The sequence below is a fragment of the Colletes latitarsis genome, chromosome 2 (assembly GCF_051014445.1).
Source record: "Colletes latitarsis isolate SP2378_abdomen chromosome 2, iyColLati1, whole genome shotgun sequence".
Classification (NCBI taxonomy): Eukaryota; Metazoa; Arthropoda; class Insecta; order Hymenoptera; family Colletidae; genus Colletes; species Colletes latitarsis.
Genome location: NC_135135.1, coordinates 24,924,884 through 24,937,676, shown reverse-complemented (window position 1 = coordinate 24,937,676; position 12,793 = coordinate 24,924,884). Strand labels below are relative to the sequence as shown.

General features: G+C 43.9%; 1 protein-coding gene across 1 annotated transcript in view; it reads right to left on the bottom strand.

Moving 5' to 3' along the window:
* Positions 1-10,539, bottom strand: part of Lmpt (four and a half LIM domains protein limpet) — a 133,412-nt gene extending 122,873 nt beyond the window's left edge. Inside the window, exon 1 of the mRNA XM_076774643.1 lies at positions 10,417-10,539. Within this exon, the coding sequence (XP_076630758.1) occupies positions 10,417-10,461 (45 nt within the window). The 5' untranslated portion in view covers positions 10,462-10,539. The remainder of the gene's footprint in view (positions 1-10,416) is intronic.
* Between the last annotated feature and the right edge of the window lie 2,254 nt (positions 10,540-12,793).

The window sequence follows — 12,793 nt, the reverse complement described above, 5'->3', positions numbered from 1 at the left end:
CTGGCTACGAATCTGACTAACAACGTTTCCGTCGATCCAATTTGCTCGTCACGGAGAACGAATCTGACGAGCGTGGCGCGGTTTAACGCGCAAAAACCGCGTAATTCCTTGATTTTCGAATATCATCAAGCTTCTCGTGGGGAACGGATGCTCGAAAACCTGACGAAAGTTCGGTGAAAGAAGGGACAACGAGCAGGAAACGCGGTGCACGCAAAGTTTGCGTTGCTCGCGTTCGCCAGTATTAGAATACGATAATTACCGATCGTTTAGCGTGACTCATCGATTAAACGTATCTCCCAAGGTGTTCCGGTGCTTTTATTAGTCCGGAGAGGGGAAAAAAAACAGAATGGAAAAAAAGATGTTATCGCGAACGCGATCAACGATCAGATACGACGGCTCGTAAGATCGCGTCGTCGATAGGTAATTACCGATACGCCGGTGGAATTTGCACGATTACTAAGTATTTGCTTTCCATTACATTCGTACGCACGAATTCGCCGCGAGGCTCGACGTCAAACGCGCGACAAGTAAATACCTCTACGCGCGAACGAGTAAACACTCTGAACGCAAAACGTCCCTCCCCTTTATTCCCTCGCGATCCTCTCTGCAATCGTACGTACACAGACCAACGGTGATATAATGAGACTGATTTTTTTTATCATAATCGACCACTAACGGGGTCTATAAATACCGCGATTGTGTAAACTTCGCTATCTCTCGAGGCTTTTCGAAAAGTGGCTGGAAAAAACGTCCACTCTTTGGAGGCTTAAAATAACACCGGAAAAATATACTTGATCGATCGCCAAACTTTGGTGATCGACGTTTCAATGTGGAGAGGTCTTTTTAATTTTTTGTAAGAACACGAATTCTTTTATTATACCTCCTTATATTTATCGTAGGACTGGACTGGACATCTAAATGAAAGCACCCGGAGGGTTTAAACGGTTTCACGTTTTTTTAATATGAATTTTGTACAGGGTGTTGACAGAAAAAGAAAGAATTCTATCGCTGCATCTACACAAAGATGGCGTCGTGTTTAATAAGCAAGAAGCTTTACGTTCGTATTGAACGTTTCGTGCGACACGAAATGACTTTGAACGTAACCGTGGTAGCTCTTTAAAAGTAAAATCAGCCTCATTAGTTAATCGTCGGTCCGTGTATATTTGCAACACGATGGAATGAATTAACCGGCCACTCCCGAAGCGCGACGTCCATCTTGGCCGTTTATAAACGCGTCTCGCGGGAATTCGCGTTGTCCAGTTCGCGAGCCAGTGTAACTTGGCCACGTTGCATTATGATTTCTCCTCGAGCATTAGGTAAGCGTCCCGAGGGAGTCACGCGACTCCCGGAGGACATCGATTACCGATAGACACGCGATCGTTCCATCGAACCGGCCCTCGGGTTTCCGCGACGACAATTTTTCCGCTTTTCCTGTTCCTACGAATCCTCAATAAACGCAAGAGAATATTTCTCTATTCTAAATAAACTCAAATACATCACTCTTCATCGTGAAAACTTAAATCACGAAAAGCAACATAAGTTTACTTTAATCGACTCAAATCACCAAAAATAAATGTAAAAGATATTAACCCAAAATGGTAGCAAACTATGGGGCTTCGTACTTTGAGAAAATACAATTTCCAAGATGGTGAACATTATTTACCCTTCCAATTGTGCACCCTTGACCAGTCTGCTGTGTTTGACGACTATGCCCATCATAGAGAAATGACAGTATTTTGTGTCACGTCGACTATATCCGTAAAATTAGTTACCATTTGCTATTTAAATAGTAATTTTAGCAGAAACTAAAGTATATTCGTAAATTTCAATATGTTCAGAATCTTTGAAGATCGAAACGAAATAAAAATTACCATTTTTGGGCATCGTCTATTTGAGAGGATATGTTCAAGTCCACCGATATGAACTTGAACTCCGATTAACTGAGAAATCATATTAGAATTAGATGGACCTTTCGTCACTGCACACGAAAACGACTGTAATCTATCGTTGCTCGAGGTACGAGGCGGCTTCTCGCCGGTTCGCCTTTGATTCGTCCCGACGACGTCGCAACCGAGCGAACTTTTAAGGAAAATTGCGAACGGACGAAACCCGTTAAATTGGCGCGAAACGGAGAGCCGTTCGAGGCGACGAGAAAAAAAAAAAGAAAATCGACGTCGACGCGATTGGAAGACAGAGAAGCCCAGGGTTGCTTTATCACCGGCAATTACCTCGATCGACCGTCGCCGCTAATTGAAATCTGTTCGATATAACTGGGTACACGTGTAACCCACCTACCTACCGGAAGCCCCGCGGAAGCCGTCGATTTCGTGTTTCCCGGCGCCAACTAAAATACAGAGCATTAAGCATTTAATTCGAACGCGTTAACAATTCCTAAACTATTAGACGAGATAACGTTCAAACGCCGCTGCTCTTCTTACGATCGAATCACGAGGTACTCGGAGTACGATCGATCGTTTCACGAACGCGACGATCCTCTGGTCGACACGCCAGGTAACCATGTTCGAGGACTCGTTTAACCGTAAATGAAAACACCACGTAGCGACGTTGGCACGATTCCTCGTCGTTTACAAGACTCCCCTTCGTCTCGCTGTTTCGAAACCGAATCGAACTCGCGTCGATACGTTCGATCAGAATCCAAAAATGGACACCGATCGGCGCGATCGGTTCTTTCGTCGGACAATTTGTTCGACGGTCGACGCACGATTTTTCCATTCTCGTTTCGCATGAATTTTCGCTCGAATTCGAAACGACTCTAACCTTTGGACGAGACTAGGCCACTCCGTATCCAGGGATAGGCACGAACGATTTTGTAACCGAAACGGTTCTGTACGTACACGCGCATGCGATCACGTAACAAATAAAGCTCGTTTTTATTGCAAGTATAATTGTACAGGGGATGATTCTACGAGTAAAATGAGCGTACGAGTTCGAAGGAACAAAATTTGTCTGACGCGTCTGACCAGTGATCGCTGATTCTACTTGCGGGTAAAAAATGATGTATCCCATTTGCTCTTAAATAAATTTCGAATTTGTTACTTTGCAATAAATCGTTCGAAGAATCTAAAAATTACGTGAAAAACCATGAAAATGCAGGTGTTCTTTCGAGTGGCTGTAACTTTGTTAAAAAATAGGATTTTCCGATGAAATTGCGCTTGTTTTCAAGGGAAACGATCAACTGTTAAGTTAATATCGATAATCGACTCCTCGAAGGGTGACTTTAAACCTCGATCGTCAACTTAAACAAAGTTTATCAATTTTTCTAGTAACGTACGAACGATGCAACACATTTCTACAGTGACGTAGCTATACGAACGCGGAGCCCAAAGGGTTAGAAAGAGGCTACCGTGGAAGACGATTCCATAAACCGCAGAAAAGAAACGGATCAACGGCACCTCGGTTTCTTAACAATGTCCCGCTTCCAGCGAGCGACCGCTTTGGTTTACGACTCGCTCCAGCAAATGATAATAATTGACCTAATTGCGGCAAATGAGCCGTTCGCTTAAATACGCCGTATAACTCGCGATTTGCGGCGGCCGTTTGCGAAATAAGATTAATAGCACCCTGTCCAGCGTTACCAATGATCGATCGCGTGTTTTATAGCGGGCAATTTCGTAAGTTGCGGCAACAATGGCCCTCTCCTTTTCAACGACCGAGTGGTTAGGCTCGCGACGTTCCTCGAGCACGGAAACGACCACGGCGGGCGTCGACGACGAATCGAAGCTCGGATCGATAGGCAAATCGCGCCTAAAACTGGAACGCAGCAACCCCCTAACGAGCCACCCCCAAGGCTCGACCACTCGGCGATCCGCGATTTTCAATCATGGCAGGATCCTGAAAAATTTTAACCTTGTAACTGCAATTTTTACGTTAACTTAGACACGTGGTGTCAAATTACACATCTCTTTAATTACTATTGAGATCTAACAACTTTATAAATTTATATACTCAAGATAAATATATATAACATATTTATTAGACTCGAAACTGGTCTATGGATCTATTTACAAAATGGCTGAAGGAGGTCATTGTTAATTAAATTTTGGTTCCCCTCTGGACCCTACAAGTTTGCAAGCACAGTGAAAGTCCCGGTGGTAACGCGAAACTGAAGTTTATCGAAAGACAGGGGGGAAAAAAGGTAAAGAGACCGGCCACGGGGGGGAAAAGAAATAGAGCTCCGTCGAATGGTTTTCCGTTGCTTTCACTCGGGACACAAGACAGAGCAGCCTTCGAGCGTAGCCGCAGCACGCGCGACTGGTTTATTGCATCTTAATAATGGTGAGACCTTGCGCGCTAACCGTGAGTCGTCTAAGCAAAATATTGAAACGAGATCCTTCGGCGTGCCAATTTAATTAGCGACGCCGGCCGTCACAAAGAACCGTCCAACCGAGTGTCGCGAAGAAGAAACCAAGCGAATCGAGCCGTGGAACGCGTGGACGATCACTGTTCCGCGCCGTCTGACACTTTTCGGGTTTCCGGTTCCCCTTCCTAATCTGTCTATTCGGTTTATAACGGTGAACGGTTCGAAGAGAACAGAACACGTGTCACGGGTAAAAGTCGTTACAATTTTTTAATGATATCGCTGTCGTCAACAATTTAATTCTAATGTAATTAATTCTAAGGAGAAACGCGAGTCTGCTAATTTCCTTCGTATCTATTATTTTTGGGAAAAGATGATATCTGGTGAATTTCCAGTAACGGTGTATACATGTGTCTAGAGTGTCTTCCCTGTTTTGGGTTCTACGAACTCATGGTGTTTATTATACTAAGAAAAGAGCTCGTTGCCAAAGCGAGCTGCTCTTCACTCTATCGTACAGTTTAGAAACCGATCTCTGAGATATATCTTCACGCTTAAAATAAAGACGTAACCCTACTGTTCTAATAATATTAAAGAATAAATTGTACAAAGTGTTCGGCCACCCTTGGGAAAAATTTTAATAGGAGATTCTAGAGGCCAAAATAAAACGAAAATCAAGGATACTAATTTGTCGATGGAGGCTTCGTTGAAAAGTTATTGACGTTTTAAGTTCCGCCCGTACTGAATTTTTTTCTAGAAAGTGGGTAGGATTTCGGGGGTAGGTCTATTCACCAAAAATTATTGTAATTGACCCCCGCATCCGAAAATATTTTTTCCAGAACGATTTGAGATTTTTTACTTTTGTCGAAAAATTTCACACCTTCATGAATTTTTTTCTCGAAAGTGGGTAGGATTTCGAGGGTATGTCTAATGATAAAAAATGTTTGTAATTGACCCCTGTAACTAAATATAATTGTTTTAGTATGATTTGGAATTTTCTAATTTCATCTAAAAATTTCAGTAACTACTCGAATTTTTTTCTCAAAAATGGGTAGGATTTCGGGGATAGGTCTAATGATAAAAAATGTTTGTAATTGACTCCTGTAACTAAATATAATTTTTGCAGAATGATTTGAAATTTTTTAATAACTTTTTAATGAAGCCACATTCAAGAAATTGATATTCTTATTTTGGCCTCTAGAATCTCCCATTAAAATTTTTCCCAAGGATGGCCGAACACCTTGTATACTAGCTCTATACTAGCGCACGGTAACTAACTTATCATAATATATGATTTGAAGAAAATAGAAGTTGAACGAAAAAAAAAACGATGAAAATCTACGCGTGTAACCCCTTCAGCGTCCGAAACGTGGCGGTTTTTGTGCGCCGGTCAGCAAATCGCGTCCGAGCAAAAAGCGCGAGAGAAATCGCTGGGCGATCGCGTTACGAGATTGCACGGCGTTCGTCAACGCTATTTATATCGGTTACACCGACTTCCTCCCCATGGGTCGCGTTATCGTCCAGCCACCATGCGTAAACAGCATTTTGGAGACATCGGACTACGCCTTCGTCTCCTCATCCGGGACACGTCCTCGTTTTTCTGCGCGACTACGCAAATTCCGCGAACCGCACCAACGCTCGTGAAACCTAAATCCCCGTCGTGCCTCGAGATTCTTTCTTATCGTTCCCCCCCACTTACACGTTCAACCAACATTATCAACAATCACCTGACATTGCTCGTTTTCTTAATGCTACAACTACCGGAAGTGGTCAAAATGACTCGTAATTTCTAATGAAAACTGTACAAAATATAATCGACTGGAAATGAACATCTATTTCCATTGCATTGTAGTTCTAGTGCTAACCCTTAACACTTTCACTGCCACGTCACCCAGATATGAGTAACAGGATTTACCACTATGATACTAGAAAAATTGATTCTCAAGTTGAGACGTTGAAGGAGACAAATTTGGATAGAATTTGTGACTTTTAACAAGGTTGAAAAATAACTAGTGGAACAAATTTTAGATTATGTAGCTTGCAATAGTTTGAAATCAAAATTTTACTTTTGCAGAGTATTATACGGTTTTGATCTGGCAGTGAACGTGTTAAGAGTAGTGTTAGATGACCAACACGACCATACAAACACCACTCAGTCACATCACAAACATTACAGACTCATCCTCATCGAAACATCCTAATCACGATTTCTAATCCTTACTTATCCTGAACCTCGCACCCTTCCTGAGTCACACTGCCCCTTGACCATCTCCAGCAATAGTATATAAAAGCTGGCAATATTGAAGAATCGTCAGAAAGAGTCTAATACCTAGTCGACCTAATACAAATTGTACGAGTTTCTTAAGCAAATAAAGCGTTATCAATTCTACTGGAATCCAACAGTAGACCCTCGCAATAGTAGACGTTCATTCAAAAATAGACCTTCTTTGCTTATTTAACTTATCTAATTAATTTATAATACGCTTGTTCTTACAATGGACCTAACGAAGAAGTTTACTTCGTCTCTTAGATGTTTCGTGGACTAAATAGAATACATTGATGGCCCTACAGAGGTCCCCTTGGGCTTCGTGAATCCCTAATCCAGGAGGGATCAACCTCTGCCTCAGTGGAGTCGCGTTGCCATAAGCCTGGGCGCAGGTATCGCATTACCTCGGTGCACCGGCCTCGGCGTTAAGACACCTAATTGCACGTTATGTTCGACGCGCGCGTACGCACACACGCGTGTCCCTTACCGAATGGCAATGCTCTCCACGGTGGCCACCGCAACGGAGGAACAGAGAGAGGAAAGTGGGTGAACCCGGCTCGCATTTGCGGCGAGTGGCTGGTGTGCACGCGTTTCCTTTGTCGTCGTGGATCTCTCTAGACTCTCTCCTCCTCCTTTTTCTCTTTCTCTGTCCGGACAAGCTTTCCCGGAGAGGATTCTCTCCGCTGCAGAAGAAGACGGACTCGGACGTCCGAGTGACGTCCAATTAAAACGCGAATTTTTTCGCTCGTTTTTAGAGAAAGCTTGTTAATGAGCCCCGCCGTTAATTATCCGTGCAAACCCCAGGGGCGATATTCGGCCTTTGCCCGAGGATCGTATCAAACGACAAAAGATTTAATCTTACGTGGGGCGATCGGACTTTTGTTTCGAACGGTAATAAAAATCGTAACTGTTTTCCAGCGATGGGAGAACAACTTTTTAACTTTTCAAGGGCTAGGTTCCTTGACTTTTGACTTTATATGGAATAATGGTCCTCGAACTGTATGTGATGAAAAAGTTGTATCGTATATCAGTAGCGTATAAATTTGCTAGAGAACGCCCAAAGAGAGGCCTAGCTTCTACGATAAATAGAACTTGATTAAAAGTACTTACTAACGTTGAAACATGTTTACTAGTTTGTTTAAAACAAATTCTTGGACACTGCCTTTCCTAGAGCGGACGTTCGATCCTCCAACGTCGACTTTTCGATCGAAACCTCCAGCGAAAATATTTCTTCCTAAAAAGGGATAACTATGTTTGATGAAAAAAGAAAAAAATCAGAAATATACACGGAAGCCATCAGGTTACACGGAGGGCATCGACACGCGAGGTTGTACGATATAAATCCAACCACGATCGATGTCCTCTTGGTAACGAGACCCGAGGACATTCCATTTCGTCGCGATGGGCCGGGAGGGACTCGAGTACGAAAAAAAAAAACTTCCGAGAAGCGTTCAAGTTGCTCAACTTTTCGTGGAAACGACTCCTCGGGTCCCGTGACGCTCGATCTTGGAATCTATCGTCGCGCGAACGTCGAAAAAGGACGCTCGAGAGATTTAATCGATATTAGTGTTTGCCCGAAAAAAAGTACACGCACGCACGAACACGCGCGTAAAGGCCCCCCCCCTCTCTTCCTGAGGATGAGCCGCATTGCGGAAAGAGGGGAAGGAAAAAAATATACATTCGACGTGGGAAAACGGCTATCGGGGCCACGGATAGGCGTAATAGAGTGGAGAACGTAGAGACAACGATAGAAACTGTACGATCGTTCGCTTCTGCGAGAAGTAACGACCTCGTTCAAGGGCGCCGTATGTACTGGGTTACGCGGGCCAAGGTCGTCCCGATTACGTGTATACACATGTCAAACGACGCTTTTTAAACAACCTTCGTCGCCTCGGTTTACATCGTCGAGCGCCGATAACCTTACAAATCGAGACACGCTTACCACCACACTGCCGCGACCGTCGTATTTTTCTTCGAGAAACTGTCGCGCGCCTAGCCACCGACCCGAATCCGTCGTATATTTGTTTACAGCGACCGTACAAAGTGGCATAATTACCAGTAACGGATCTAGAATTATCGAAGCCTGTAGATAATTACTTCGCGTGGTCCCGTCTCTCTTCCGAAATGCTTTCTGAAACGCAAAATGTTTCCGTTAACCTTTGGACGACGAGCACTGTCCAATTTCATTCCCTTCGGAATACTTGCACGCTATCGAAGCGTAAAATTTCTGCAACGCGAGCGATCCCCCCCTCCCCCCTCCCCTCCTCACTTAAGCGTTATCGGATTAAAGAAAAATATGTTTGCTATTCCATAAATATATTAATGCGAACTTGGTTATACGTTTACCCCGGCTATTATCAATTTAATAAATATTGGAATTTGAATTATAGGATGAAATATATCATATTTAACGAGCAAAAATTTGCCTGGGCAACCATTTAATCAAATAAACGTTGCTGCACGTTGCTTCTACTCGACTCCCTTTATTCGAATTACATTTTATCTACCTCTGCTTACTAATTACAATAAATTACATGTACGTTGCTCGTTTCCTGCGACCTGAAGATAAAATACTGCTTTGAGAGATACTCACACGGCGATGGTAATATTCTTATGCATAAAGACAACGTTTTTTCAGGCGTACTTCTGCTTCTTCCCATTCGTCTTCGCTTTCCCTCCAAAAGAAGGAATACGATTATCGAAATCTTGCACGACGCTACTCGCAGCTATGTTCACGTTGCATACTAAAATCACGTATTCGTATTATTTCGCGAAAACACCTAATTATCGACGTGCTTTATGCAGTTTTAACCAGAAATGGGCTACGCTTTATTCAAACGATAGATTAAATATTTATTTATTAAGTGTAACAAATATACAAACGAATAAAGAGTTGCTTGTCTCCTATTGGTTGTTCGAAATCTGTATCTAGATAGGGACTTTACTTGTCCCTGGGTTCGACCACAAATTGCGTATAGGCCCAACACAAGGGTCGACAACCTTCCAGGCAAAAAAATTCCACGCGTAAACGAACGAAACACGAGAAGTCGCGCGTAGCCGGAACATAACATTTATCTTTATGTTTAAACTTATATCTTTAATCAATATTCGACACAATTCATGTTTAAGTTTTTGTACGTGCTCGTGAATACCAATCAAAGATTATTATGCGATAAGTATTAATCCTTGCGTTACGAGAATAATTTCTCAACAGGTTAGTCGGGGTTCAAACATTTTAATAACGTTCTGGAATCTGAAAACACGATACTTGTAGTTAAATGTAGTGGATAATGGAAAATACCCTTACATTTAGAAGAGTGATTTAGAAGAAAAAACAATTGAAAATGTGAAGATTACGTGCACGAGCGTTCATGTGTCTGGCCCAAGAATAAAGTGAAATATTAAATCACATAACATACTAGAGTAGCTAACAATATAGAAGGAAATCCAAGAATTGTGACAAATACAAATAATTCGAGACTAACTTGCCTGAAATTAAGGTTATAATCAGAATGTCTATGAGTACCCTATTCTATTGTTTTTCAAATTTTTAGCTCTTCCTTAACTGCAAGCAATCTCATGAAAATATGATTTAAATCGTCTGCCTCTGATCAAAAATGACGAGGGTGGCCATCCACTGATCTAGGAGCAGAGACAGGCAAAATTCGAACAATAAACAACAAAACCAGCGCATAGCTATTATCAAAATATTCTATAATTAAAATGTTTAATCGACGAGCATCGGATAATCCGACGTTTATCTTTTGTTTCGTATCTCCGATTCATGACTAACAGATAAACGATAAATTCAGGTAACGTGAGCAAATTGACTCACCTTGACGTCGAAGGCGTCGGTGGGCATTCGCTGCACGCCGTTCATTTTTCGTCGTCCTGTCACTCCCGCGAGGTAAAGTCACTCTTTTTTTTTTCACAGCCTCCGGTCGCGCGCGAATTGCGACCTGCAGAGAATCCCCGTCGCTCAATTCTCGGCGAGTTTTCGGACGTCACGGCGACACGCGCGAACGCGACGACGACGGCACGTCAAAAGTTCAAAACTGCTCGAGCAGCTACGAGCCGCCACGACGCATCCTCGTTCACGTGCGCGCGACAACTGGAAGGCGTTCGCGCGCGTCTTTCGATCCCTCGAATTCGACCGCAAGCCCGCGCACGTGCTCGCACCTTGCCACTGGTGCCTCTGGAAACCAGACCGAAGATTTCATTGGTCGTCCTGCCAGGATGAATTCACGACTATTCGAACGACGAACACCTTGCTAATTTCTATTCTGTTCGCATTCGAATAAAACTTATTCTTTACTAGTCAGATAGATAATGTAAAACAGTCTATTCGATATTTTACTTAGAAAAGAGTTAATATTCGATTGCCACAGAACGCGATATATCAGGTTAATCTTCGTTCCAAGCACCGAATACACAGTATTACAGTTGCAAAATCAGTCGAATGTGACTCACGTCCGATAAAAAGTTATCGATATCGCTAAAATACACCTTTATTTCGTCCCCTGCCTCGAAGGATGGGGATGCCGATTAACGACCGGAATATCGATAAATCTATGTTACGCGACGACGAAGAAAACGTGCATCGCGTTACGTCACGCGCGATCGACTTTGAAACCAAAGCTTGTTTACAATCTTACTGCGCGTCGTTGATCTTTGGAACGGGATTCCTCCGAAAGGAGCTTAACGCCGCGGAACGAGTCGTAGGTGCCCAATGAGGCATAAGAACGATAAAATAGTACCGCGAAAGAATGCAGATATCGTCGAGGCTGGGGGATCTGGAATCGAACACGAACGATCTCAAGGTTCTTTTGGGAACTGATTATCTATTCCTGAGCGAGCTTGATTTCGATACTCCGTGTATCCCGGTGGCATCGCGTCGATGGCACGCGAGAGCCGACTAACGTTCGCCGGGCTTCGCGGAGAACCACGCTTCGCGGTCTGGCGATAAGAGATTTGAACACTCGGGCGTCGAGTTTCGCGCGTGCGCCGATTGTATTTTGCTCGTCGCTTACCCCGAAACACGTGGTATCCTCCCGACCACTTCCTTCCGGCATACAGTACGATAATAACAATTACTATTATTGCAACGTTCCTGAGCGCACAAGCAACGGCATCGAAACGTTAACGCAAACAGTTCCTGTTCGACAAGAAAGTTTCCAATCCTTCCAGAAGGTGGACTCGAATTCCTCGAGCGCCGCGCGGCCGCTAATGTCACCGATAAATCAGTTACTTTCCTCTCGTTCGCTGAATGTTTACGAACGGCGTAAAAGGTGGACGACCCGGCGGGATCGCGTCGGCCCGATGAAATAAAGATCTACGAGGGAGAAAAAAAATATTTGGCGTGTAAATTATACGTGTTCTCGGTCGTCGCGTGAAACACCGGTTCTCACGGATAGATTTTCATACACGCTCGAACGCTAGAAAGGACTTGGACCGAAAGATACCACGAGCGGGTACCGCGAAGGCAGGCTACTCGAAAACTCGACGTGTTCCATGTCCGAGGGGGAGTAAAAACAGGTTTAAGAACGTAGTTGACCGGTCGCCTTTTAAATCGGTCATCCGTCTAGCCGAGTAGAAATCACATCGGTACGAAATCAGGCGCTCTCGTACCGGGCGGGTTTTACGTAGACGACTCGAAGACTCACCGAAGATCGGTGTGTGGATCAGTAGTGGAACCGGTAAGTCGAACCGCACGAATTAAAAGGAAGGTGAGCGCGTTCGCGTTCGCGTTCGAGCGACGGTCTCGCGACACCGTGGAAGAAGGAGGACACGTTGCACTCGCGATCGGATAAATAATACGTCGCGGATAGGCACATGGCGGGCATGTCCCCGCCGCAGGATTATACGTAGCAGCCGGCGTTCGGGCGCTCCGCGTCGCGACTGCCGCCGCGGCTAAAAAACCATACGATGACCTCATCACACCGACTCTGTTCTCCTGCCCATGTCACTACTACTAACCATCCTAAAAACATCGTCACCTGCCATCGCCTCCTGGAGGTTGTTGATTCCTGTGGTTAACCGGCATCGAGGACCACTATCCTGTCCTTTAATGGGCGATTAAAAATGAGATTATTTCGATAACGGAATTCTATCATCGACGAAACATTTGACATATTTTGCAGACATACTTACACACAAAATTGATATTTTAGGCATTCCAAGCTCCGATGAATCTGTCGTCCGAGCGAAGGTGT